This window comes from Stegostoma tigrinum, chromosome 17 (assembly GCF_030684315.1).
Source record: "Stegostoma tigrinum isolate sSteTig4 chromosome 17, sSteTig4.hap1, whole genome shotgun sequence".
NCBI lineage: Eukaryota > Metazoa > Chordata > Chondrichthyes > Orectolobiformes > Stegostomatidae > Stegostoma > Stegostoma tigrinum.
Genome location: NC_081370.1, coordinates 52,706,423 through 52,731,171, shown reverse-complemented (window position 1 = coordinate 52,731,171; position 24,749 = coordinate 52,706,423). Strand labels below are relative to the sequence as shown.

At 42.9% G+C, this 24,749-nt stretch overlaps 1 protein-coding gene across 5 annotated transcripts in view; it reads right to left on the bottom strand.

The window, feature by feature from the left end:
* The window catches only part of bbox1 (butyrobetaine (gamma), 2-oxoglutarate dioxygenase (gamma-butyrobetaine hydroxylase) 1), a 177,237-nt gene that overhangs the window by 44,483 nt on the left and 108,005 nt on the right, over positions 1–24,749 (bottom strand). For all 5 annotated transcript variants that reach the window (XM_048545120.2, XM_059652150.1, XM_048545121.2 and 2 more), the window contains exon 5: positions 4,150–4,255. In XM_048545120.2, the coding sequence (XP_048401077.1) occupies positions 4,150–4,255 (106 nt within the window). The remainder of the gene's footprint in view (positions 1–4,149; positions 4,256–24,749) is intronic.

Below are 24,749 nucleotides of genomic sequence, written 5' to 3'. Positions count from 1 at the left end.
ATTCTTTGAGGATGTAAATAATAATGGATCAGGAAGAACTGGTTATATTGAAAACTTGTTATCGTGCAAAATCAAAGCACATAGGTTGAAGGTGATCAAACATAACATTCCATATTTACTTATGGCACAAAGATTATTGGTCTGGACACAAAAAAAACTGCACATGCATGAATATATTCTGCTAACTGACGTGATAGATATGGTTCCACAAGCATCATAAATGCTCCATTAATGAGCAATTATATATACACTTTCTATTAATCCATCCTAACCTTTTAAATGATATCAGAATGATAAAATGGTCTTTATGATATTGGATGTATTAAATCATAAGATTTTAAAAGGACATTGTTGATATAGGAACACAGAAAATAGGAGTAGGATAAGCCATTCAAACCTTTGAGCCTGCTCTGCTGTTAAATATGATCATGGCTAATCATCCAAACCAGTACCTGTTTTTGCCCCAAAACCTTTGATCCCTTCAACACCAAGAAATATATCTGTAGTACATCCTCAATATCTGTGAGTTCACGCCTCACGAATTTACCTATCTGCGCCAAAAAATATGTTGCAACAAAATTCAACATCTGCGGCAAAAACTGGCCAGTTTGCAATTTTTACCCAAGGTTTCACATGTATTTTAATGGGGTCCACACTTGCAAATTTTATCTTTTGAGAAGTTTCTTAGAAACAGAACCCTAGTGGATACAATGGAATGACTGCAACACCTTCTTGAAAACATTCAATGTTTCGTCCTCAACCGCTTTCTGCGGCAGAGAATTCAACTGGCTCTCGGCTCCCGGGGTGAAGAAATTTCTCCACATCTTAGTCCTTAATAGGCCGGCCCCATTTCCTTAGATTGTGACCCCTGATTCTGAACTTCCAGTCACTGGAAACATCCTTGATAATGGGAACTGCAGATGCTGGAGAATCCAAGATAATAAAATGTGAGGCTGGATGAACACAGCAGGCCCAGCAGCATCTCAGGAGCACAAAAGCTGACATTTCGGGCCTAGACCCTTCATCAGAGAGGGGGATGGGGTGAGGGTTCTGGAATAAACAGGGAGAGAGAGGGAGGCGGACCGAAGATGGAGAGAAAAGAAGATAGGTGGAGAGGAGAGTATAGGTGGGGAGGTAGGGAGGGGATAGATCAGTTCAGGGAAGATGGACAGGTCAAGGAGGTGGGATGAGGTTAGCGGGTAGGAGATGGAGGTGCGGCTTGGGGTGGGAGGAAGGGATGGGTGAGAGGAAGAACAGGTTAGGGAGGCAGAGACAGGTTGGACTGGTTTTGGGATGCAGTGGGTGAAGGGGAAGAGCTGGGCTGGTTGTGTGGTGCAGTGGGGGGAGGGGATGAACTGGGCTGGTTTTGGGATGCGGTGGGGGAAGGGGAGATTTTGAAGCTGGTGAAGTCCACATTGATACCATTGGGCTGCAGGGTTCCCAAGCGGAATATGAGTTGCTGTTCCTGCAACCGTCGGGTGGCATCATTGTGGCACTGCAGGAGGCCCATGATGGACATGTCATCTAAAGAATGGGAGGGGGAGTGGAAATGGTTTGCGACTGGGAGGTGCAGTTTTTATTGTGAACCGAGCGGAGGTGTTCTGCAAAGCGGTCTCCAAGCCTCCGCTTGGTTTCCCCAATGTAGAGGAAGCCACACCGGGTACAGTGGATGCAGTATACCACATTGGCAGATGTGCAGGTGAACCTCTGCTTAATGTGAAATGTCATCTTGGGGCCTGGGATAGGGGTGAGGGAGGAGGTGTGGGGGCAAGTGTAGCATTTCCTGCGGTTGCAGGGGAAGGTGCTGGGTGTGGTGGGGTTGGAGGGCAGTGTGGAGCGAACAAGGGAGTCACGGAGAGAGTGGTCTCTCCGGAAAGCAGACAGGGGTGGGGATGGAAAAATGTCTTGGGTGGTGGGGTCGGATTGTAGATGGCGGAAGTGTTGGAGGATGATGCGTTGTATCCGGAGGTTGGTGGGGTGGTGTGTGAGAACGAGGGGGATCCTCTTTGGGCGGTTGTGGCGGAGGCGGGGTGTGAGGGATGTGTTGCGGGAAATGCGGGAGACGCGGTCAAGGGCGTTCTCAACCACTGTGGGGGGAAAGTTGCGGTCCTTGAAGAATTTGGACATCTGGGATGTGCGGGAGTGGAATGCCTCATCGTGGGAGCAGATGCGGCGGAGGCGGAGGAATTGGGAATAGGGGATGGAATAGGGGACAGGAAACATCCTTCCTGTGTTTACCCTGTTTTTATATGATTGCGCCTCACCCTTCTGAACTCTCGTGAATATAGTTGTAACTTATCAAATCACACGTACATCCTGCCATCCCAGGGTTCAGCCTGGGAGAGGGAATCTGATTAAAGAACGCTATTGAAGCTACTTTAATTCGAATTCCGGACTCCTTGGAACAATCCTTCAATAACCAAGCTATAACTCAAACGAACATACAAGTATTAGGGTGTTTGGCTACTCTTCCCCACTCAATAAGATCACGTCTTTGTTCTGAATTTCATGTTCCCTTTGACTCCTAACAACCTTTGAATATTGTGTCCGACAAGAATCTATTTACCTTTGCCTTAAAAATATTCAATGACCTGTGCCCACCACCTTCAGAGATAGAGTTCCAAAGTTACAGAAGCCATTGAGAGAAAAGAAACCCCTCTTCCTCAAAAGTGTCCAGCACAGAAACTGAAATATATTGAATAATGATGCCAATTGAATGGAAGAAAAAGATTTTATTTAATTGAACATTTGAAAAAAAGTAATTTCCTGAAAAATATGTATTTTAGGATGTTTAATTATCACTTGTTTAGAAGTGATTTCTCTGCTCTCCTTCTTTCCTCCCTTCTCTCCTTTCCAAACTTCTATTGATCTATAATCTAATTAATATACAGAAAATCTTCATTCCCCAGGATCCCCATTGTCAATGAAGTACTTTTGAAGTACAGTCACTGTGGGAAAATGTAGAAAACATAGAAGGTAATTTGTGCCTCGCAAGTTCTTGCCAGTTGGTTTGTGTTAATGACAAATATTTTCTTTGTGATGTTGACTGAGGGATAAATATTTGCCAGGACAGGGGCAACAACTCTACTGATCTTCAAAACAGTGCTGGGGTTGTTCTTTCATGTCTTCGAAGTCTGAGCATCAGTTATCTAAAAGACAGCAAGATTGACAGGCAGTACTCCCTCAGTAGTGCATGGGAGTTTCAATCTTTGCGCTCAAGTTCCCAGGATGAGATTGAACTAACAACCTCTCACTCAGGTGATTGTGCGGCTGAGTCATAGCTGACACATATATAAGGACTACTGAAGGAATATCTTTTTCCTGAGGATTAAGTAAATTCTCCTGATTTCCATGACTCAAAACTCAAATGAAGAGAAAACAGACTGAATTGAAATGAGTTGATACAATGAAGAATTTTCCATCATTTTTACACGATGGTCCATCTTGGGGGTTGTTTGATTACCAGCATAGGCGTAATGGGCTGAAAGGTGTCTTTGCATGTTGTTAAAAACTCTATAACTCAATCTTCCACCTTACCTATGCATGGATACTTCCAAATTTTTTGGGTTGCTTTCTTGGACTTCCATCAGCAAACAACAGGATCCACTTTTTAATCTGCATTCTTTCCACTTTCCAACAATTTAACAATTTTCCAGTTTTTACTTAATGAAAAGAGAACATGTTCCAATAAAATTTCCTTTCAAATATCACCCAGAAATCATTAAAATCACTTCAGCTCTGATCATTGTTGTACCCACTCTCGTCTACGTTCTTTTTCTTTCCAGTGAAAATACCAGATGGTCCCTGCACTCCTGCAACAATCCCCTACCTCACTTCTCTAGAAGGGTTTAAAACATTAGCAGAAAGTTTCAGCATCTCAACAATCTGTTCCAAATTCTGAATGACAACACCTTTCTCTTCTTTATAAAGTTATGGTTTTCAAAGAGAGAGACGACTCACACTCGACAAACGTGTCCTGTTAGACGATGTTGCCTAAGCAACAGTGGACATTTTTATTCCAGTAAAATAAAAAGTTTGCTTGTACCCATCCCACCACATATTTCCGCTTGCTTTACATTTAAATTTTTTCATTATATTTTTTAAAATGAAATAATTTTATGGGTTTTCGGCAAAAGTAAGCAGTCTTACCCCAGGGGGATAATGCAGTGCAGGGTAATCAGTATGTAGGCTCAGTTTCCCACTTGTGTAAGCCACATTGTTGGCATCGACCTTATCTTCTACTTGCCAGGTGAGCCTTTTAAAAAGAAGAGAGGCAGATAAAATGACATGAAATCATATCATATTCTTGCTAAGGTAGTTCCCTGAAAGGTAGTGTTACTTAATTTGGCCAAAAATAATGAGCTCAAAACAGTACACCCTTTTCCCTGCCTTTAATAGTTTATTTACAGTCATAAATTGGTATCGCGTAAACTATTAAAGTGCATTTAGCAATGCAACAAATGTCTTTGCACTGCAATATTTCCATCAAAAGCAGATCAACTTGTAACTACTTGTCACTGGGCCCAGACATCATTGTAAAGGAGATTATACCAGTTAGAGCCAGCTGTCTAGTTTAACTAATAGTTTTGGAACTTTTCTATAGACGTTTATATTTCTTGAAATTATTAACCAAAATCTCGGCTGGAATCTGGAAATTGATGCTAATAGCAGCACTGCTATTTATGCACAAATTAAACAGCAACTTCATATCAGTGCAAATATGCTACGAAGCATGATAATCCAAAAAAATGCTGTCTGAGATGCACAAAGAAGACATCCCACTGTCTAGTTGTTCATCTAAATGTGTTGAACAATGTGACATTTTACTTTGGTAAAAATCGACTATAGTGACAAAAAAGTGGAGGCTGTCCATTTCAGTCTAAGAAGCCTCATTAATAACGTGGTAAAACTTGATTATGCCTGAAAACCCCAGTGGTGCTGAAAATCAACTTTTACAATCAAATTTCACTGTTTCATATGTCACTGGGGGATTTGAGCTTTAAAATAACAATTCATAAAAATATTTGTGTTCTTGCTTTTTCACTCTTTCAATCTAATCTTCTATTATTTTTATTTTGTGTATCTTTCTGTATCTGATTAGACATTGGTCGCACTATCTTACGCATCCTGTTTGTTCTCTTCCCTCCCACTGACCTCAGTAGTAATTGATGATGGGGAAAACTGCCAGCTTTTAATTCACCGGCAGCTCTCTGGCATATGATTTCCATCTGCAGTGGGATGGAAGAACTGGAATTAAATGTCCTCGTTAAAGTTAAGTGTCCTAGTGGCAGGATTCTCACTTCCAATTTGGGACTTAATTGTGTTGGGATTCCTGGAGATTGGGTCAGTGGTGACAGCATCGGTTTTGATGCTGGGTCATTAGTCCTCCAGTGCCCTCATTAAAATGTCCCCTTCCAGTGCAATTGCAACTGGGTAAGGGCAATAGTAACAACTAAAATATTGGGATCAAGGGATGATGGTGCTTCAAGGACACTATCTTCTCAAGTACAATTAGGGATAGATAACAAATGTTAGCCCAGCCAGCAAAGCCCCCATAGCCTGAATTAATACAAAAATATTCAGCCAACACTAAAATAATCATAATTGTACTTCAATTTCTTCTCATGCATTAAAATAAAGCAATGGTTAATTCAACCACATTATTTAAAACTTCACAGCATTGCATTTTCACATCAATCTTTATTTAGCTTCTTCATAAATATGTGATTTAAGGAACTGTAAATTATTTGATTAGAAGTACCACGTGCTTTAATAATTCTTCTAGCTTACCTACTCCCTTTCTAGTTGATAACTTATGTTTTTAACTTGGTTCAATAGAGGGCACTATGGAACTAAAACTGTAAGGAGAAAGGCAGCAGAGTTTAATTTAAAGGGTACAATTTCCATCATATATTACTGTGCAGATTAAGATTTGATAATCAAGAAATAACTTCTCGGCAACATTGTACTTAATTGAACCTGTTTAGTTGATTTATCATTGGCCCTAATAGACTGTCTAGTCAGAGTCACAGTCATACAGCATGGATACAAACCCTTTGGTCTAACTCGTCCATGGTGAACAAGTTTCCCACCCTAAACTAGTCCTCTGTGCCTGTGTTTGGCCCATATCCCTCTAGACCTTTCCTATTCATGTACTTGTCTAAGTGTCTTTTAAATATCCTAACTATCTAAACCTGCATCTACCACTGCAGTTCATTCCACATACAAATCACCCTCTGTGTGAAAAAGATGCCCTCAGGCCCCTTTAAAATCTTTCTCCTCTCGCCTTAAATATAGGCCCCATAGATTTGAACTCCTACCTAAAATCAGGTATTTCTCAGATATGTACCTTTTTTTTTATTCCTCCAATCTGTTACCTCAAAACTTTATGGCTTATTAGCTAAGGGGTTTCTGGTGTGGAGGACATTGGAAGCATGAGTTGAGTTACAGAATCTGAGAAACAACAATATAAGCGGATGGGCACTTCAACAGGATGATAAGTGTATTCTTGTTTCGTAGATTTCTTACTCATGAGATATTTTAAAGTAGTAAAATTTTCAAAATACCTGCAAACTTATTTAAGTAGTAGATTTATCAGAAATTCTGACTTCAAGATGATTTGCTTCACTTTCTTCAAGGAAAAAGCGAATAATTTACATTGGCTCCCTCTCCAGCAAGGTCTTTGTAGTGATTTTAACAAGGTCAGCGAGGTGGACCTCACAGAATATGAGTTGCCTGACCAGGGCTAGTAACCTGGTCCAATCAGGGATCCCATGTTTTCAGATTAGAATAGGAATGTCAGACATTTTGTTCACTCTGAGCAAGCTAGATCAGTTTCAAGGGCTTGCCATGTGATTAGTGACAGGCTAGCTGCCTTTGTGGAGTTATTTCAAAGACGCTAAGAGAAAAGCGTGCTCCTGAAGAAATTTGTTTGCAACAGTTGTCTTTAATTTGGGGGTAAGCATTTCTGGCATCATGCTGTTATTTGGGAAGCTTGTCTTGTGTGATCTTGCCATCAAAGACTGGGGCCAGTATGTGGAAAGAATATTATTTTTTCTGAGCAAATCATACCTGGACAGATGAAAAGCAATAAGTAATTCTCCTGACAGCTTGTGGACCCACAGCTTTTTTGATTATTAGGAGCCTCATGTTTCTTGAGGCATCAGATACTAAAACATTTTAAGAGTTGACAGATTCTATTAAGGAATATTACAACTCCAAGCCTCCTTTAATTTTGAGATGCTATCAGTTTTACTGAACAATTTGAGAGCCAGGGCAATCCATATTGGCATTTTGGACTTGTTTAAGGTGACTAGTATAGGCATAAGACTTTGTTTTAATCTTTAATGTGATGCTAAGAGACCATTTAATATGTGGGATTATTGATGTAGCCATGCAAAGGAACTTACCAGCTGAAGCCCAACTGGACTTCAAACAAGCACTACAACCAGTTCTATCATTGGAAAAAGCAGCAAAACACATGCGTTGCAAGGTATTCTGATGGAAATAGACCCCTCACCAGTCTGACTGAGCTTGGGGAACAAACCTTGAGAGAAGACAATTGCATAGCTCACTCAGGACATATCCTGAACAGACTGACTCTAGGTCAGTCCACAACAAAACCCAAAAAAACCCCCAAGTTTTGGCCAAATGGTTCAAATTTTCTTCAGGATCTGAATCGGCAAGCCACTGTAGTTGCTGCTGGTACGCGAATTTAAGACAGCAAAAGAGACCCACTAGACCTAAACTGAGGAGGGAAACTCTTAGGCCGGTATCCAGGAGAGTGCACACTCTGGAAAATGCACCTACATCAGATTTGGAATAGTTAAATTGTTTAGCAAAATCCAAATCACAACTGTCAAGCTGAATGTCTGGTTAAATGGTCACCTGGTTCGAATGGAAATTAAGTGTTTATAAAGAATATTGCTATTAAAATGTTTGACATTTTCTTTTTATTTTGTTAAGATCTTTTTTAACTGTCAAATGATTTAATTTGTTTAGCATATGCTGGTTTGTTCCTTAACTGCTTCCAGCTCATCTTTAAATTTCCTGATTTTATATCCTAGATTTTTCTTATTCTATCAAACTTAGAGGCTCTATTAGTCCTGCATGGTTTCCTCATGACCTTCTATAACAACTGTCCAGCCTCTTCAATTTTTTCTTTGTTTTCTTGGAAGCCTGGTCATCTTTCACTTGGTGCTTCAAAGTTGTTTGGGTTCCTCTGTCTTGTTTGAGTTCTTTCACTTGATCATCATTGCTAGCATTCTTTTCTATAAAGATTATTTCATGAGCAATATACTGTCGTGTGCTCTGCATTTCCAGCTGTTTCTGCAGGTCTAAATTTCTCCATCATTATTTGGAACTCCAGCTGATGTTTCTGTAATTGTTCCTGCTGAGCCTTATCCATTTTATATGTGAGTTTCTCAAGGTCTTCCTGTAAACAGGTAATTGTTTCATTAAATTCAGTATACAGAACTTATAGTTCAACCTAATTGCTTTCTTTTCAGCTGTTCATTCATCTTTCTGAACTGAGTGGAGGTATACCTTAACATCATCTTAGAGGCGGTGTTCTCAAAATCGAATCTGCCCTGAGCCAGTTGTTCAGCCTTGCCTTTTGAACTTTCAGCCTACATTTTTATGTTCAGCTCTTGGAGTGAGGCTTGGACCTACAGCCTTATGGTTCAGGGAAAATTAATACCAGCTAAACCACAGCAGAATAGATGTAACATGCAGATGCATCATTCTGAATGGTATCAAAGTATGTTTGCCACTTGATCTCTTTTCTGTACATAACATGTTTTTTAATCAGAATCAAATCTGGCACATCTACTGTATTACACAAACACAAATGGCTCATTTGCTGTCAAATATAGCACATTATATTACAAGGAAAAAGTCTTCATTTCTATGTCCTAATCTGGAAAGAATGAATTCTTCTGCCAGTTTTTAATGTAATTTTAAGCAAAAGATGCAAAAAGGGTTATTGTTGCTGTCCATGTAACTTGCCTTTTAAACAAATCATATCTAGAATGAAGTATAGTGACAAAAGTTGAGCGTTGGTGATCCCAGAAGTCTTGGACACACAGCCTGGAATACATCGCTCAACACACAGAATGCTTGTTTCAAACAAAGGAAATTCTTTGGAGAAGAAAAGACCAAAGTTCCAACTTTTTGAGTTGTTGAAAAAACTTCATTATTTTATCCCAAATTGTCAGCAATGTCCAAAGCTCCAAAGGAAAGTTATGCTTTACAAACAGTGGGCTTTAACTAAGGTAGCTACACCTTACGGAAAGAAATGTATCACTACCACACTACAAATATTAAAACATGAAAAGCATCTTGTTGGTTTGAAGTTGCCTGTGTGTTTCTGAGTCTCAGCTTGACAGAGAGCTACTCAAATGTTGTGTGGCAGGGAAGAAAAGAGGAGCCCCATTCCTGATGGTTTCAAAAGCAAAAATTCCAAGGACAGTACAATCTACAGTGAGGCACTCCTTACTGTGCATCTGTGACCATATTGGTTTGTTGGAAACTTCACATAGCCTGCTGCTATGAAAATTTTCATAATTGTATGCAGGGAAAGAAGCTCAAAGCACTTTAGTTCAATCCGTTTATTATTAGATACATTTGAAGAATCTGCACAAAGATGATTAATCTGTTCCTAAAAATGTTCTTTTAGAAATTTAGTCATTATTTATATTGACATGCCCTTGTGACAACTGTAAAGGGAGTCTCCTCCTTATCCACCACTATTCCCCTCCCCAGACCCATTGAAGTAGTCCATATCCAAGCTTTGGTGAGCGAAAAACCATGTTTGGATTGATTCTAACCCTTTTCTTTTCAGACTTTGTCTCTGCCAAGTGTTTGCTGTGAATTATTGTACGTTTGCAAAAGAAGTGAACAAAGACTGAGGGAAAAGAGGTGACATGGCTAAGTGAGTTGCATTACTGGTTTAAGATAACGAAGTGTGGAGCTGGATGAACACAGCAGGCCAAGCAGCATCTTAGGAGCACAAAAACTGACGTTTCGGGCCTAGACCCTTCATCAGAAAAGGGGGATGGGGAGATGATTCTGAAATAAATAGGGAGAGAGGGGGAGGCGGGCCGAAGATGGATAGAGGAGAAGATAGGTAGAGAGGAAAGTATGGGTGGAGGGTAGGGAGGGGATAGGTCAGTCCGGGGACGATGGACAGGTCAAGGGTGTGGGATGAGGTTAGTAGGTTGGAAATGGAGGTGTGGCTTGAGGTGGGAGGAGGGGATAGGTGAGAGGAAGAACAGGTTAGGGAGGCAGGGATGAGCTGGGCTAGTTTTGGGATGCAGTAGGGGGAGGGGAGATTTTGAAGCTGGTGAAATCCACATTGATACCATTGGGCTGCAGGGTTCCCAAGTGGAATATGAGTTGCTGCTCCTGCAACCTACAAGTGGCATCATTACGGCACTGCAGGAGGCCCAGGATGGACATGTTGTCTAAGGAATGGGGGGTGGGGAGGAGTTGAAATGGTTCACAACTGGGACGTGCAGTTGTTTATTGCGAACTGAGCATAGGTGTTCTGCAAAGCGGTCCTCAAGCCTCCGCTTGGTTTTCCCAATGTAGAGGTAGCAAGACCACGTACAGCAGATGCAGTATACAACATTGGCGGATGTGCAGGTGAACATTTGCTTGATGTGGAAAGTCATCTTGGGGCCTGGGATGGAGGTGAGGGAGAAGGTGTGGGGGCAGGTGTAGCACTTCCTGTGGTTGCAGGGGAAAGTGCCGGGTGTGGTGGGATTGGGAGCCGACAAGGGAGTCGTGGAGAGAGTGGTCTCTCTTTAAAGGCAGACAAGGGTGCGTTGGATGGGGGATTCTCATCATATGACTCTGCGAGATTGCTCACCATATCACAGCAAGCATACCTCATTAATTAACTGACTATTATTGCATCTGTCACAGATTATTCTTTTGTGAGGATTTTTCAAATTCATCTAAGAATAAGTGGTTTGAAACTGAAGTACTTGGAGCTTCTTTCCCTTCACACATTTATTATGAGTATTGTCATAGCAACAGGCTGTGAGGAGTAGCTAAGGGCAAGTAAACCATGTGATTAAACAGTGACTAAGTGACAGAATGGGGTTGTATATGCAAGGGAATGTCAGCCTTGCTTGCTGTGCACTATGAGCAGTGCGGCTGAAGTGCCATTACTCTGCCCAAACAATGAAGGCAGATTGCCAATGCTTGTCTGGGTGGCATTTCCAAGATGGCACAGGTGCTAGGGTCTTTTGGCAAATGTCTGCTGAGTGGTGAGTTATTCTGAGCAATGCACGTGGGAGGATGGGACTGGAATCAGACGTGAGATATGCTTGATGCTGTGACAATATTCATAATAATTGTGAGAAGGGAAAGAAGCTTCAAGTACTTTAGTTTCAAGCCACTCATTTTTAGATACATTTGAAGAATCTGACACAGAGAAGAATAATCTGTGATGGCTACGATAAGGGTGAGGTAAGTAGCTAATAAGGTGCGTTTCATACAATACGGCGAAGGGTGTAGGCCTGAAACATCAGCTTTTGTGCTCCTAAGATGCTGCTTGGCCTGCTGTGTTCCTCCAGCTCCACACTTTGTTATCTCCGATTCTCCAGCATGTGCAGTTCCCATTATCTCTGATGGCGAGGAATCTCACTGGGCCACTTGACAAGAACCCTTCAAACAGTCAATGCAACTCACAATTGGCCAAAAGGAAATAAGATTCACCCCTTTAATATCTTTTTTCCCCTGAGCCTTTGTTTATTCTTTTCCAAACACTTTGCAGAGGCAAAGTTTGAAAAGAAAATGCTTGAAATCAACGCAAACAAACTGATGCCAAAGCTCGGATATGGACTACTTCCACTGGGGCTGGGGCAAGGAATAGTGGTGGATAAGGAGGAGACTCCCTTTACAGTTATCACAAGGACATATTAATATAATTAATGGCTAAATTTCTAAATTTTCTCACTTAACCTACCACTATTCTTTCCCCAGTGTCCACTGGACACCCACATCTTGTCATTTCCCAATAAGGGAACTTCATAGAGACACATTCAAATTAAGTCCAACCATTAACATTTATAGACAACCGGCAAAAATGAACACAAAGGAAATGAGTAAGGGCGGCAGTTTGCCCCACAAGGTAAATCAATTCTGGGACGTTGACCAACGATTGCTTGACACTCCATGATGACATCCTGCACCCAATGCTGATCTACTAGAACCAGGTGTCATTTAGGTCATGCCTGGCTTCCAGGTCAATGCACTTTCAGCATACTGCCATGAACAAGGAGAGCTTTCTCTAGCTCAATGTCATCCTCCTTCTCAGACATGTGTCTCTGCTACCCCAGTTGTTCAGCAGCTATCACATCAATTTGTTTCCTGCTTCAGTTAGGCAGTCACCATACTAGGATTTTGCTGCACACTGCGTCTGGACTATACTGTGGGGATCCTGAGAATGCTCTGAACTGCTTCAGCAACCCTATCATCTGTTTGCCCATGGTCCTGGTCATAGCATGTTTACTAACTTGGTGACGGTGCCATGCCAGCTGTACGACAAACACATTACATCAGAGATAACAAGGTGTACAGCAGCATCATAGGAGCAGGAAAGCTGATGTTTAGGGTATGGACCCTTCTTCAGAAACAGAGCAGGTGAAGGGGATTCTGAAATAAATAGAGAGAGAGGGGGAGGCAGATGGAAGATGGATAAAGGAGCAGATAGGTGGAGAGGAGATGGACACGTCAAGGAGGAGGGATGGGGTCAATAAAGGTGAGTGTAGGTGGAGAGTTAGGATGGGGGTTGGTCGGTCAAGGGAAAATGGACAGGTCAAGGAGGTGGGGATGAGGCAGGTAGGTAGGAGGTGGGGGTGGAGATTGAAGTGGGAGGAGCAGATAGGTGGGAGAAAAGACGGACACGTCAGGGAGGCAGGGATGAAGCCAATAAAAGTGAGTGTAGATGGAACGTTAGAATTGGGGTAGGTCAGTCAAGGACAGGTCAAGGAGGTGGGGATGAGGCTGGTAGGTAGAATGTGGTCTCCACATCACATCAGAGTTATGCTATAACTCTCCTTTGATTTTGCTCAGCAACACATTCCACTTAGAGTTCATCGCCATACGCACATTGCATACAACACATAATTGTTCCCCTCCTCCCAGAGCTGCCTAGGAAGTTGCACTGACAATTAGTCACTTTTGGCCAGAATTCACCTGCTTTTAAGTTATTACTGCTTATTTGTGTCACAGTACTGATGATATTTGATTCAAAGCACCAATGGCATTTGATGTCTAAGCACATGCTATGCTGGTAATGTTTGTAGGTGTTAATCTGTGTACTGCTCAGCAAGACGTCTCCCTCATCTACTCTGGATGCTGAGGAACGATCATCAGAATAAGTGAGCAGCCCTGAGATGCAGCATGGTCCAATCCATGAGCTGGGTGCAAACTGTCCCTGCTTCAGCCTTTCAATGGTAGTTGCCAGAGTCTCCTTTAATGCAAGTTTGTCCATCCTATGCAGTCTGCCAAGTAAAGGACCATGATGGTCACAAGGAATTGGCAAAGGATGGATATCAATGTCCTTGGGCAAGGGCTGTATGCAGTTGGTGGTAATGGATCACGTCCTAAGATGATGTTTGACGCTGAGCAACATGGAGGCTATTTTCCGCCGGCGGCAAGCTGGTCACAGGAAATTGGTCTGATTTCTATGTTGAGAATTCTCTATGTGTAGCTTGTTTGGTGCATCTGGTTAGACAGGAAGTTGCATATTAATGAGTTGAGTTGTGCTTTTAATAAGGTGTGCAACAAGTTTTAAACTCCTTTACATGGCAACTTGCCTCTGCCGAGCAAGAAACTTGCTAAACCACTTGGCAAATGCAAAGAACATACAGCAAGTTGCTCAAAATGAGCTACGCTGGATGACTTGCCTGATTCTGGGTCAAATCCCATCATCGTCCACACCATCCATACCCCGATAATATTCTGTACAAGATCTCTCTTGGAAGCAGAAAGATACCACCAACTTTCAGCAAAGTGTTAAGAAAAGTATTCTCAGCATCAAGGTCACCAACTCCCTCTCCTAGCCTTTGATTTGAAAAGTAATAACATAGCTCTGCTTATGCTTCACTGCTTATCATTCTGTTGTTGAACGCCAATTTCTTTATTTGCTTCCACTTCAAGTAATTCCACCATATACTTTGGTCTTTTCAGGATTACCTCTGTGTATTGTGAAGTAGCCGCTTCAATGCAACTTACTTTTAGGACTCTTATTTTTGCTGCAAATGTTTCCTTTTCTGAACATCAGATATGACGATGCAATTTTCTTTCTCCTCATTTAATTACTGTAGCTCCCACTTCTACATGCATTTAATATTGGAAAGATACAAGGGTCCATCAGAGATTAAACAATGCTGAGGAGTAGGAGAAAATGCAGCAAAAGGATCTTTGAATAGTAGAGATTCTTCAAGGAAGGAAGGAAGTAACAAGGCCAAGGGCTTGGTGAAGGGGTTTCAAGCAGTAAGTGAAATGGTAGTGTTGATTAAGGAGAAGTGAACTGAAACTGCAGGAACTTGGGATGAGAGTTAGGATGAGAAACAGCACAGGAGGTCATTCTATCCATAATGTTTTGCCAAGTGTTTGAAAAAGCTATCCAGATATTTCACTCTGTCTGATACTCTTCCACCACCAGAACATATTTCCTTTATCAAGTAATTGTCTCATTCCCTTTTGAAAGTCACTACTGAATCCACTTTCACCACTCTCTCATATCTTAATTGCTTAAAAACATTTCCCATGTGTCACTTCTAGTTCCTTTGCTTACCTTTGTAAGTCTGAAGCATCTAGTTACAGACTCTTCTGCATATGGAAACAGATTCTCTTGATTTACTCAGACTAAAGCTTTAGTAATTATGAATGATTTGCTGGTTGCAAAATTAAGCAAATGCTCTTATGGGAGCAAATATCTTGCTCTATAGTGAAAAGAAATGAGGTTCCTGATCTTGCACATGGCACAGGATACACAACCAGCCACTAGAGGACCCGACATCCTTGCAACCAGGAATTTGCTTTCACTAACCAACGTCTAGATATTGTACATAAATGTATAGCATTTGTAGACTTTCTCATGGATGAATGGTCAAACTTATCACTGTACAACAAAGCAACTTGCTTTCAAGGGAAACAAAAATATATGGGTCCAGCAGAGATCCAAGCAGTTAAAATAAGCCACACATAGCAGTAAGGAGGAGGTTGAAATGTGAATTGGACATGATGCGCAACACTTTGAGGAGAATGATAGATGTGATTAGATTGTTGCTTTAAGAGGTAGAATGCTGGGCACCACCATGTGTGATTGTGAGATCAGAGCAGATGAAAGTCATTGATGTCCTAGTAGTAATTTGAGCCCAGGAAGGATGAGATAAGACATAGTATCTGGGATGTGTGTCCTTCTAAATGGCCACCATCAACCCAGCTCTGTTCTGGTCTCTCAATCCCCCATTTGAGGTGGTAATGGACTTCACCAGGCTACTCATACCTAATGAGGTGATACTTGTGTCAGCTCCTGTAATGTAAGAACAAAACATAGGTAACAAGAACCGAATGATTTAACAGACTTCTATTACAGCTTCTGATATCTCACATATATTACAACAGGCAATTGTGAAGCTAAGCAATTCAGATTTAAACTGGAGCATTCTTCCCTTAGCATGCCATACTTCAAGAGGAATTGTCAAGATGGAGACTGACAACTTTTACCATGCAGTAATATCATAAGCATGTCCCTTAAATGGACCTAAGTATATTATATACTAGCTGTGAAACATAAAGGAAAGAACAGCAAGAATGTTGGCAGTGAAAAGTAAAGAGGATGAAGTAGTAGGATATTGGAGCTTTTCTTTCTTCCTTTACAACAGTCACCTGCACACAGGGTGCATATTTGATCACCCTCCCTGCCTACAAATTCTTGCATCAGCATGTCATTTAGGAAGCCTAAACAAATTAATTTTAGGGAATTTGGTTTTGCATAATGTAGGTGTCTGAAACATCCTTTATAATGCATACCTGATGCTAATGTCTTTTCCAGGTACATTCTTTAATCTCTCCCAAGGTGAACGGAACAGAACTCTTGATGTAACAAAATATGAGATGAATTACATAAAGAACAAGTTTACATTTATTGTGGCTTTCAAGACTCCAGTCCCAAAGGAAATGAAATATTTTTGGTGTGTACTCACAGCTGAAATATATAGATGATAAAGTTTGCTGCTTTATTTCCCAACAGCCAAGGATTCAACTATTAAACAACTTGCACCCTTAACATAATCATATAAATAAAAGTCAGAAGGTATTTTACCAGAACATTGTGGAAGAAAATTTGACACTTTATCACAGAGATGTGACCCAAATACTTGCCAAATAAGTTCATTTAAAGATGGTTTAATTGAAATACAATGATGGACAAATGTCCTTCTTGTCTGCCATAGTTATGTGAGCTTTGGCATAAGGCACACATACTGCAAGCAGCCATCTTATAAGCACTTCATTAAAGGCATGAAGTACATAAGACTATGATAGACAAAATATTGCAAATGCTGGAAATCTGGAAATAAACACAGAAAATGCTTGAGAACTTTGGCAGGTCTGGCGACAATTGAGGATAGAGAAACAGAGTTTGAGTCCATGGACTCTTCTTCGGACTCCAAAACATTTCAGTTCCACAGATGCTGGAAAATCAGCTGAGTTTCACTGATATTTTCAGTTTTGAGTGCACACACAACTGTTGTGCTTTGAACATAGAACATAGTCAGGTGTGGGAGTTGAACTGAGTATGGAAGAGCTGTATAGAAACACATCTTCTGAAAGAAAAATACAGGAATGTTTAGAATTGTAAAAGCCACTTTAAAAAAAAAATTGAAAGGAACAAAGAAATAAACCACAGCTGTAACATTGGGTAAGTCAAGCTTCAACGTTTCCTGCCTTGGGTGAGTCAAAATGAAAGTTGATATTAAAGTGAACTGACAGATTTTCCACTTGATTGCAACAGAGTTTATTAACAAGCCACCGCAGCTAAGATTTACCACATTCATCACTGTTAGGGGAAGATTGTTTCAAAATGTATTAAACGCAAAATCTCTCTAAAGTGTATGAAAAACATGAAAATCTTGAAGGCATGCTCTGAATTCCAAGTGAACGTAAATTATAGGCTATATATGTTTAATATTAGAGATCAAGGTAAAAATAGCTTTTCTGGCTGGATTATCACAGCTCTCAGAAACTTGTCTATTTGGGCACCTGAATGCTGGCCTCACTACAGCTAGAATGCAATGTGGAGAAGGTGCCCAGACTGGTACACTGAGTTAGTAAGCAGCTCAGACTTAACCACTATGTTGACAAACAGACATTTCAAATGCAACAAGATGGAGAAAAGCAACTAGCAAAGTTGCAAATAATGTGAAAGTCATATCATAAAACGAAAGAAGGCATGTCTAATGTGAGGAGAAGTGCTTTAATGGAAAGTAGTGAAATCCTTTGCATACAAAGCTATGAAGCTGACAAAAAGCCTAAAAATACTGTAAAGACAATTTCTACGGAGTTGTTGGATAATGAATGATTCTAGCAAATCAAGCATGATTCTGACAGATATCAGTTTGAATCATCTGAATCACATCTACATCTTGGGACAGGTTGGCAAGATATTTTCTAAAGGAGAAAATTCACTTGTAAAAATCAAAAGAACTACGGATGCTGTATATTAGAAATTGCTGGAAAAGCTCAGCAGGTCTGGCAGCATCTGTGGAGAGAAATCAGAGTTAATGTTTTGGGTTGCGTGACCGTTCTGCAGAACGCATTCTGAAAAATGGTATGGAGCTTTTTAAATTCATTCATGGGATATGGGCATTGCTGGCTGGGCCAGCATTTATTGTCAATCCCCAGGTGCCCTTGAGAAGGTTGTGGTGATCTACCTTCTTGACCCACATCAGTCCATTTGTTCTAGGTAAACCTACACTGCCATTGAGTAGGAAATTCCAGGATTTTGACCCAATGATATTGAAGGAATGATGATAAATTTTCAAGTCAGGGATGTGACCGGCTCGGAGGGGAACTTGCAAGTAGTGATGTTTCTCTTGCGATGAAGATAGCAGATTGAGACCACCAAAAGAATATGAAGCATTAGATGGACACTGGGGCTCCCTGAAACATTATGAGCTTTGCAGACCTGTATAAAGCTACACCAAACAGTGATCCAAAAATGGAAATCTCTAAGGTAAAGTTGAAAATCTGTGATGGAATGATGCTCACCCCGGGAGGATGAAGGAGCCTGAGAGCCCAACACAACAAGGTTCTAGTTCTGATATTCGAGATATTAGATGTAACGCTAAAGCCATTCACCTTGGCAATAAGATTAATAATAGACTAATACGTCAAAGATTTCAGGTGTTTTGCAGACCCAATCAACTGATAGGCGGATCAACAAACATCATGATGCAGGGTCTGACTGCAAAACCATAAATGAATCTTAATGCCTAAATCAAAAAAATGTAACGAATGCCTTGCCAAACAGGACTAATGCATCTAAAGGAAAGATGAGTCTAAGACAGCTGGTAAATCAGGAGAATTATCTGAGATGGTTTTGAAACAGCAGACACTGAAGAGTAAACCACAAATATACCATCTCAAGACTCAAAACATTTTAAAGATCAGATACCCTATTTGTGTAAATAACACACACAAAATCACACAAATGCGACGAAATCAAATAATGCATGAGAACCATAGTTTGCATAGTGTGTAACTTGGATAACTTTAAAATAGTGCATGCAAATTTGCTTTTGTTTTGTGAAAAGGCGGATGTTTGGATTGATATGTAACAATGTGCAAGTATCCTTCCTGGTCTGTGATAGTCAAATGAACTCACACTGCAGACAGTCATCTTACAAGCATTTCAATATGAACAGTGCTCGTCAGCCTGTTCTGAGCTTACAGAACAACATAAGGAATGCCTTAAGGGAGGAATGTGAGTGAATAATTTCAGACCTTAGGGCCTAGATCGTTTAATGCACAGCCATCTATGGTGGAACAGTCAAAAGTCAAGAATGCTGAGGATTTGTCCCAATATAAACATGCTTTATGATGAAACTAATTATGCTGCTATACCACCTACTTAATTGGGACATCCAGCTTGAAATAGGATAACAAAGTGTGAAGCTGGATGAACACAGCAGGCCAAGCAGCATCTCAGGAGCACAAAAGCTTCTGCTTCTTTGCCCTTTAACTCTTTCTCAAAATAAAGAAGCTGGATGAACACAGCAGGCCAAGCAGCGTCTCAGGAGCACAAAAGCTGACATTTTGGGCCTAGACCCTTCACTTCTCTCGTAGTCACAAATTCTGATACTTTCCTTGCATGCGCAATGTCTCAGTTCCAAAATCCAGTTTATGCTTCATGGTAAAAACCAAAAGTACTGTGGATGCTGTAAATCAGGAACAAAAACAAAGTTGCTGCAAAATCTCAAGATAATAAAATGTGAGGCTGGATGAACACAGCAGGCCAAGCAGCATCTCAGGAGCACAAAAGCTGACGTTTCGGGCCTAGACCCTTCATCAGAGAGGGGGATGGGGGGAGGGAACTGGAATAAATAGGGAGGGGGAGGCGGACCGAAGATGGAGAGTAAAGAAGATAGGTGGAGAGAGTGTAGGTGGGGAGGTAGGGAGGGGATAGGTCAGTCCAGGGAAGACGGACAGGTCAAGGAGGTGGGATGAGGTGAGTAGGTAGCGGGGGGTGCGGCTTGGGGTGGGAGGAAGGGATGGGTGAGAGGAAGAACCGGTTAGGGTGGCAGAGACAGGTTGGACTGGTTTTGGGATGCAGTGGGTGGAGGGGAAGAGCTGGGCTGGTTGTGTGGTGCAGTGGGGGGAGGGGATGAACTGGGCTGGTTTAGGGATGCAGTAGGGGAAGGGGAGATTTTGGAACTGGTGAAGTCCACATTGATACCATATGGCTGCAGGGTTCCCAGGCGGAATATGAGTTGCTGTTCCTGCAACCTTCGGGTGGCATCATTGTGGCAGTGCAGGAGGCCCATGATGGACATGTCATCTAGAGAATGGGAGGGGGAGTGGAAATGGTTTGCGACTGGGAGGTGCAGTTGTTTGTTGCGAACTGAGCGGAGGTGTTCTGCAAAGCGGTCCCCAAGCCTCCGCTTGGTTTCCCCAATGTAGAGGAAGCCGCACCGGGTACAGTGGATGCAGTATACCACATTGGCAGATGTGCAGGTGAACCTCTGCTTGATGTGGAATGTCATCTTGGGGCCTGGGATGGGGGTGAGGGAGGAGGTGTGGGGACAAGTGTAGCATTTCCTGCGGTTGCAGGGGAAGGTGCCGGGTGTGGTGGGGTTGGAGGGCAGTGTGGAGCGAACAAGGGAGTCAGGGAGAGAGTGGTCTCTCCGGAAAGCAGACAGGGGAGGGGATGGAAAAATGTCTTGGGTGGTGGGGTCGGATTGTAAATGGCGGAAGTGTCGGAGGATAATGCGTTGTATCCGGAGGTTGGTAGGGTGGTGTGTGAGAACGAGGGGGATCCTCTTGGGGCAGTTGTGGCGGGGGCAGGGTGTGAGGGATGTGTCGCGGGAAATGCGGGAGACGCGGTCAAGGGCGTTCTCGATCACCGTGGGGGGAAAGTTGCGGTCCTTAAAGAACTTGGACATCTGGGATGTGCGGGAGTGGAATGTCTTATCGTGGGAGCAGATGCGGCGGAGGCGGAGGAATTGGGAATAGGGGATGGAATTTTTGCAGGAGGGTGGGTGGGAGGAGGTGTATTCTAGGTAGCTGTGGGAGTCGGTGGGCTTGAAATGGACATCAGTTACAAGCTGGTTGCCTGAGATGGAGACTGAGAGGTCCAGGAAGGTGAGGGATGTGCTGGAGATGGCCCAGGTGAACTGAAGGTTGGGGTGGAAGGTGTTGGTGAAGTGGATGAACTGTTCGAGCTCCTCTGGGGAGCAAGAGGCGGCGCCGATACAGTCATCAATGTACCGGAGGAAGAGGTGGGGTTTGGGGCCTGTGTAGGTGCGGAAGAGGGACTGTTCCACGTAACCTACAAAGAGGCAGGCATAGCTGGGGCCCATGCAGGTGCCCATGGCCACCCCCTTAGTCTGTAGGAAGTGGGAGGAGTCAAAAGAGAAGTTGTTGAGTGTGAGGACGAGTTCAGCTAGGCGGATGAGAGTGTCCGTGGAGGGGGACTGGTCGGGCCTGCGGGACAGGAAGAAGCGGAGGGCCTTGAGGCCATCTCCATGCGGAATGCAGGTGTACAGGGACTGGACGTCCATGGTGAATATGAGGTGTTGGGGGCCAGGGAATTGGAAGTCCTGGAGGAGGTGGAGGGCATGGGTGGTGTCACGGATGTAGGTGGGGAGTTCCTGGACCAAAGGGGAGAAAATGGAGTCCAGATAGGTGGAGATGAGTTCGGTGGGGCAGGAGCAGGCTGAGACGATGGGTCGACCAGGGCAGGCAGGTTTGTGGATTTTGGGAAGGAGATAGAAACGGGCCGTGCGGGGTTGGGGAACAATGAGGTTGGAGGCTGTGGGTGGGAGGTCCCCTGAGGTGATGAGATCGTGAATGGTTTTGGAGATGATGGTTTGGTGCTCGGGTGTGGGGTCATGATCGAGGAGGCGGTAGGAGGTGGTGTCGGAGAGTTGGCGTCTGGCCTCGGCGATGTAGAGGTCAGTGCGCCATACTACCACTGCGCCACCCTTGTCTGCGGGTTTGATGGTGAGGTTGGGGTTGGAGCGGAGGGAGCGGAGGGCTGCCCGTTCTGCGGGGGAGAGGTTGGAGTGGGTGAGAGGGGTGGAGAGGTTGAGGCGGTTGATGTCTCGACGGCAGTTGGAGATGAAGAGGTCGAGGGAGGGTAGGAGGCCTGGGGGTGGTGTCCAGGAGGAGGATTTGTGTTGGAAGCGGGTGAAGGGGTCAGTGGAAGGAGGGTTGGGTTCCCGGTTGAAGAAGTAGGCATGGAGGTGAAGACGGCGGAAAAACTGCTCTATGTCCGACCGTGACTGGTATTCGTTGATGTGTGGTTGTAGGGGGACAAAGGTGAGCCCCTTGCTAAGGACTGACCATTCGTCCTCAGTCAGTGGGAGGTCTGGGGGGATGGTGAAGATGCGGCAGGGCTCAGTGTGGCTGTCTCCTCTGGGGTTGCAGGCTGTGGAGGTTGTGGGCGGAGCGATGAGGTCGTCGGCCGTGGGCGGGGTTCCAAAATCTCAGCAGGTCTGGCAACATCTGCAAAGGAGAAAACAGAGTTAACGTTTCGGGTCCAGTTCTGAGGAAGGGTCACCGGAACCGAAAAGTTAACTCTGTTTTTTCCTTCACAGTTGCTGCCAGATTTGCTGAGCTTTACCAGCAACTTTGTTTTCGTTCTGCTTTGTGGTGTTGGAGTCTAGAGCTGATTTTAATTTGGCATAAGAAATAAATTGTGAATGAGTTAGAGTCTCACCCAATGGGTAATATTTGATACAAGTTCACCCACCATTGGAGGACTGATTGAAAACCTGTGTTTTGATAAGGCATTGCTCGTTAGGTTACTTAATAAGCTAAGAGCCAATGTTGTTGGGTAGTTTTATTCGCATGGATAGAGGATTGGCTAATGAATGGATGACAGAGTTCGTATTTTCAGAATGACAACTTGTAATGAGTGGAGTGGTACAGGGATCAGTGCCGGTGCCATGATTATTTACAACACTTGGAAGAGGAGTACGAATGTGTTATTACCAAGTTTGTAAATGACACAAACATAGGTGGGAAGGCAAGTGATGACGATAACAGAGTCACAGAAGGATACGTAAGGTTAAGGGAGTGTGAAATATCTTGGCAGATGAAATTTAATATCGGAAAATATGACTTATGTACTCTGGCTGGATGAATAGAGAAAATGAATATTAGTTTATGGAAAAAGACTGCAGCACCGAGAGATCTGGGGGTTTGTTTGTGCATAAATCACATCAAAGAGTTCAGCAAGAAATATGGAAGGTAAATGGAATGTTGGCCTTTATTTCAAAGGACATGGAGTATAAAAATAGGGAAGTCTTGCTAAAACTTTATAAGGTACTGTTGGACCACACCTGGAGTACTGTGAACAGTTTTGGACTCCTTTCGCTAAGGAAAGATATACTAGCACTGGAGGAGATCCAAACAAGATTCACTAGGCTGATCAATTGAGGAGAGGTCGAATAGGTTGTGCCTATACTGCTTGGAGTTTAGATGAATGAGAAGCAACTTATTGAAACCATAAGATTCTTAGGAGGCTTAACAGGGTAGATGCTGAGTGGTGGTTTCTCACAGGAGAATTTAGGACCAGACACATAATCTCAGAGTAACTAGTAGTACAGTTTCAGAAGGTGGTGAATTTATGGAATTCTTTATTGCAGAGTACAAGTCAGGATTGGGTTTTTAATTATAGTCAAGGCTGGTAGACAAATATTTTAAATCATTAAGGGAATCAAGGATTATGGGGAAAAGACAGGAAAATGGATTATCAGGTCAGCTACGATCTTACTGAATGTCAAAAAGAATGTCAAATAACCCACTTCTGCTTCAACATCTTATGGTCACATCTTCAAGAAGCACCCAGTGTGCAAGTGTCAGGACCTGTCCCCTTAGAGGCATAAGTCCCGAGCAGGACAGAAATCCCATCTTTTACAGCATCAATACCCATCATTAAGCAGCAGCTTTAGATTACAAATGGTGCCATCAGGAGTGATAGCTGCTGCCAATAATTCAACAAGGCCTTCATCATGGCTGGATCCCTGAAGACGGGTGAGTGTTAGCAGGTTGGGTTTGATTTCATAGGGAGGACGTAGCTGGGGTTGAACAAATCCACTGTAAGAGCAGGCAGTGGGGTGGAGATAGTCTCAGCAAGTATCCATTTGTGGAGGCTGTGTCCCTAGATTGGCCACTGATTGCTGAGAAGACCCCTCTCCTGGGAGCGACTGCTGGCACTTGACACTGACAGTGTTAGCTGGGCTGCCTTCAGGAAATACAGGAGATTCATGTGAGAATCCCTGACATGATTTTTGTAAAACTAAATATACATGGGGACACTATTAATCTAGAGGCTCTTGTAATGTTCTGGGGTCTTGAGTTCAATCCTGCTGTAGCAATGGTGGAATCTGAATTTAATAAAAATCTAGAATTAAGAGTCTAACGATGTCAATTCTCAGGAAAAGCTTATCTGGTGTACTAACGTCCTTTAGGGAAGGAAACTCATCTTTACGTAGTTTGGCCTTAATTGACTCTGAATTGCCCTCTGGTTGGAGGGGCGAGTGGTGATTGCGATAGCATTGGGGAGACTGGGTCTTGCGGGGGGATGTTCTTCAGAGGGTCAGTGCAAAGTCGATTGGCTGAATGGCTTCTTTCTGCACAGTTGAAATTCTACAATTCTAACCATGGGTATGTGGAACTCACTTCCTGAAAGGGTGAAGCAAGAACCTTCACACCATTTAAGAAATATTTAGATGAAAGCCTGAATTTTTTCTGCATATTAGGCCATGGGCCAAGTGCTAGGAAATGAAATTAGAATAGATTGAGGCTCTTCAGCTCTTTCTGTCCATGCCAGGCTTGAAGACTGGCATGGACAGAAAGGGCTAAAGAGCCTCTTCCTAAAGTATATGGCATCCACAATAAATTCCAGAGAGTTGAGGGATAATGGCTTTTAACTGCCTAAACACTGAGCTCAGTTAACTAATGGAAGAATTCCCTGCATCAGCCACTTCCTGCTGCTGACT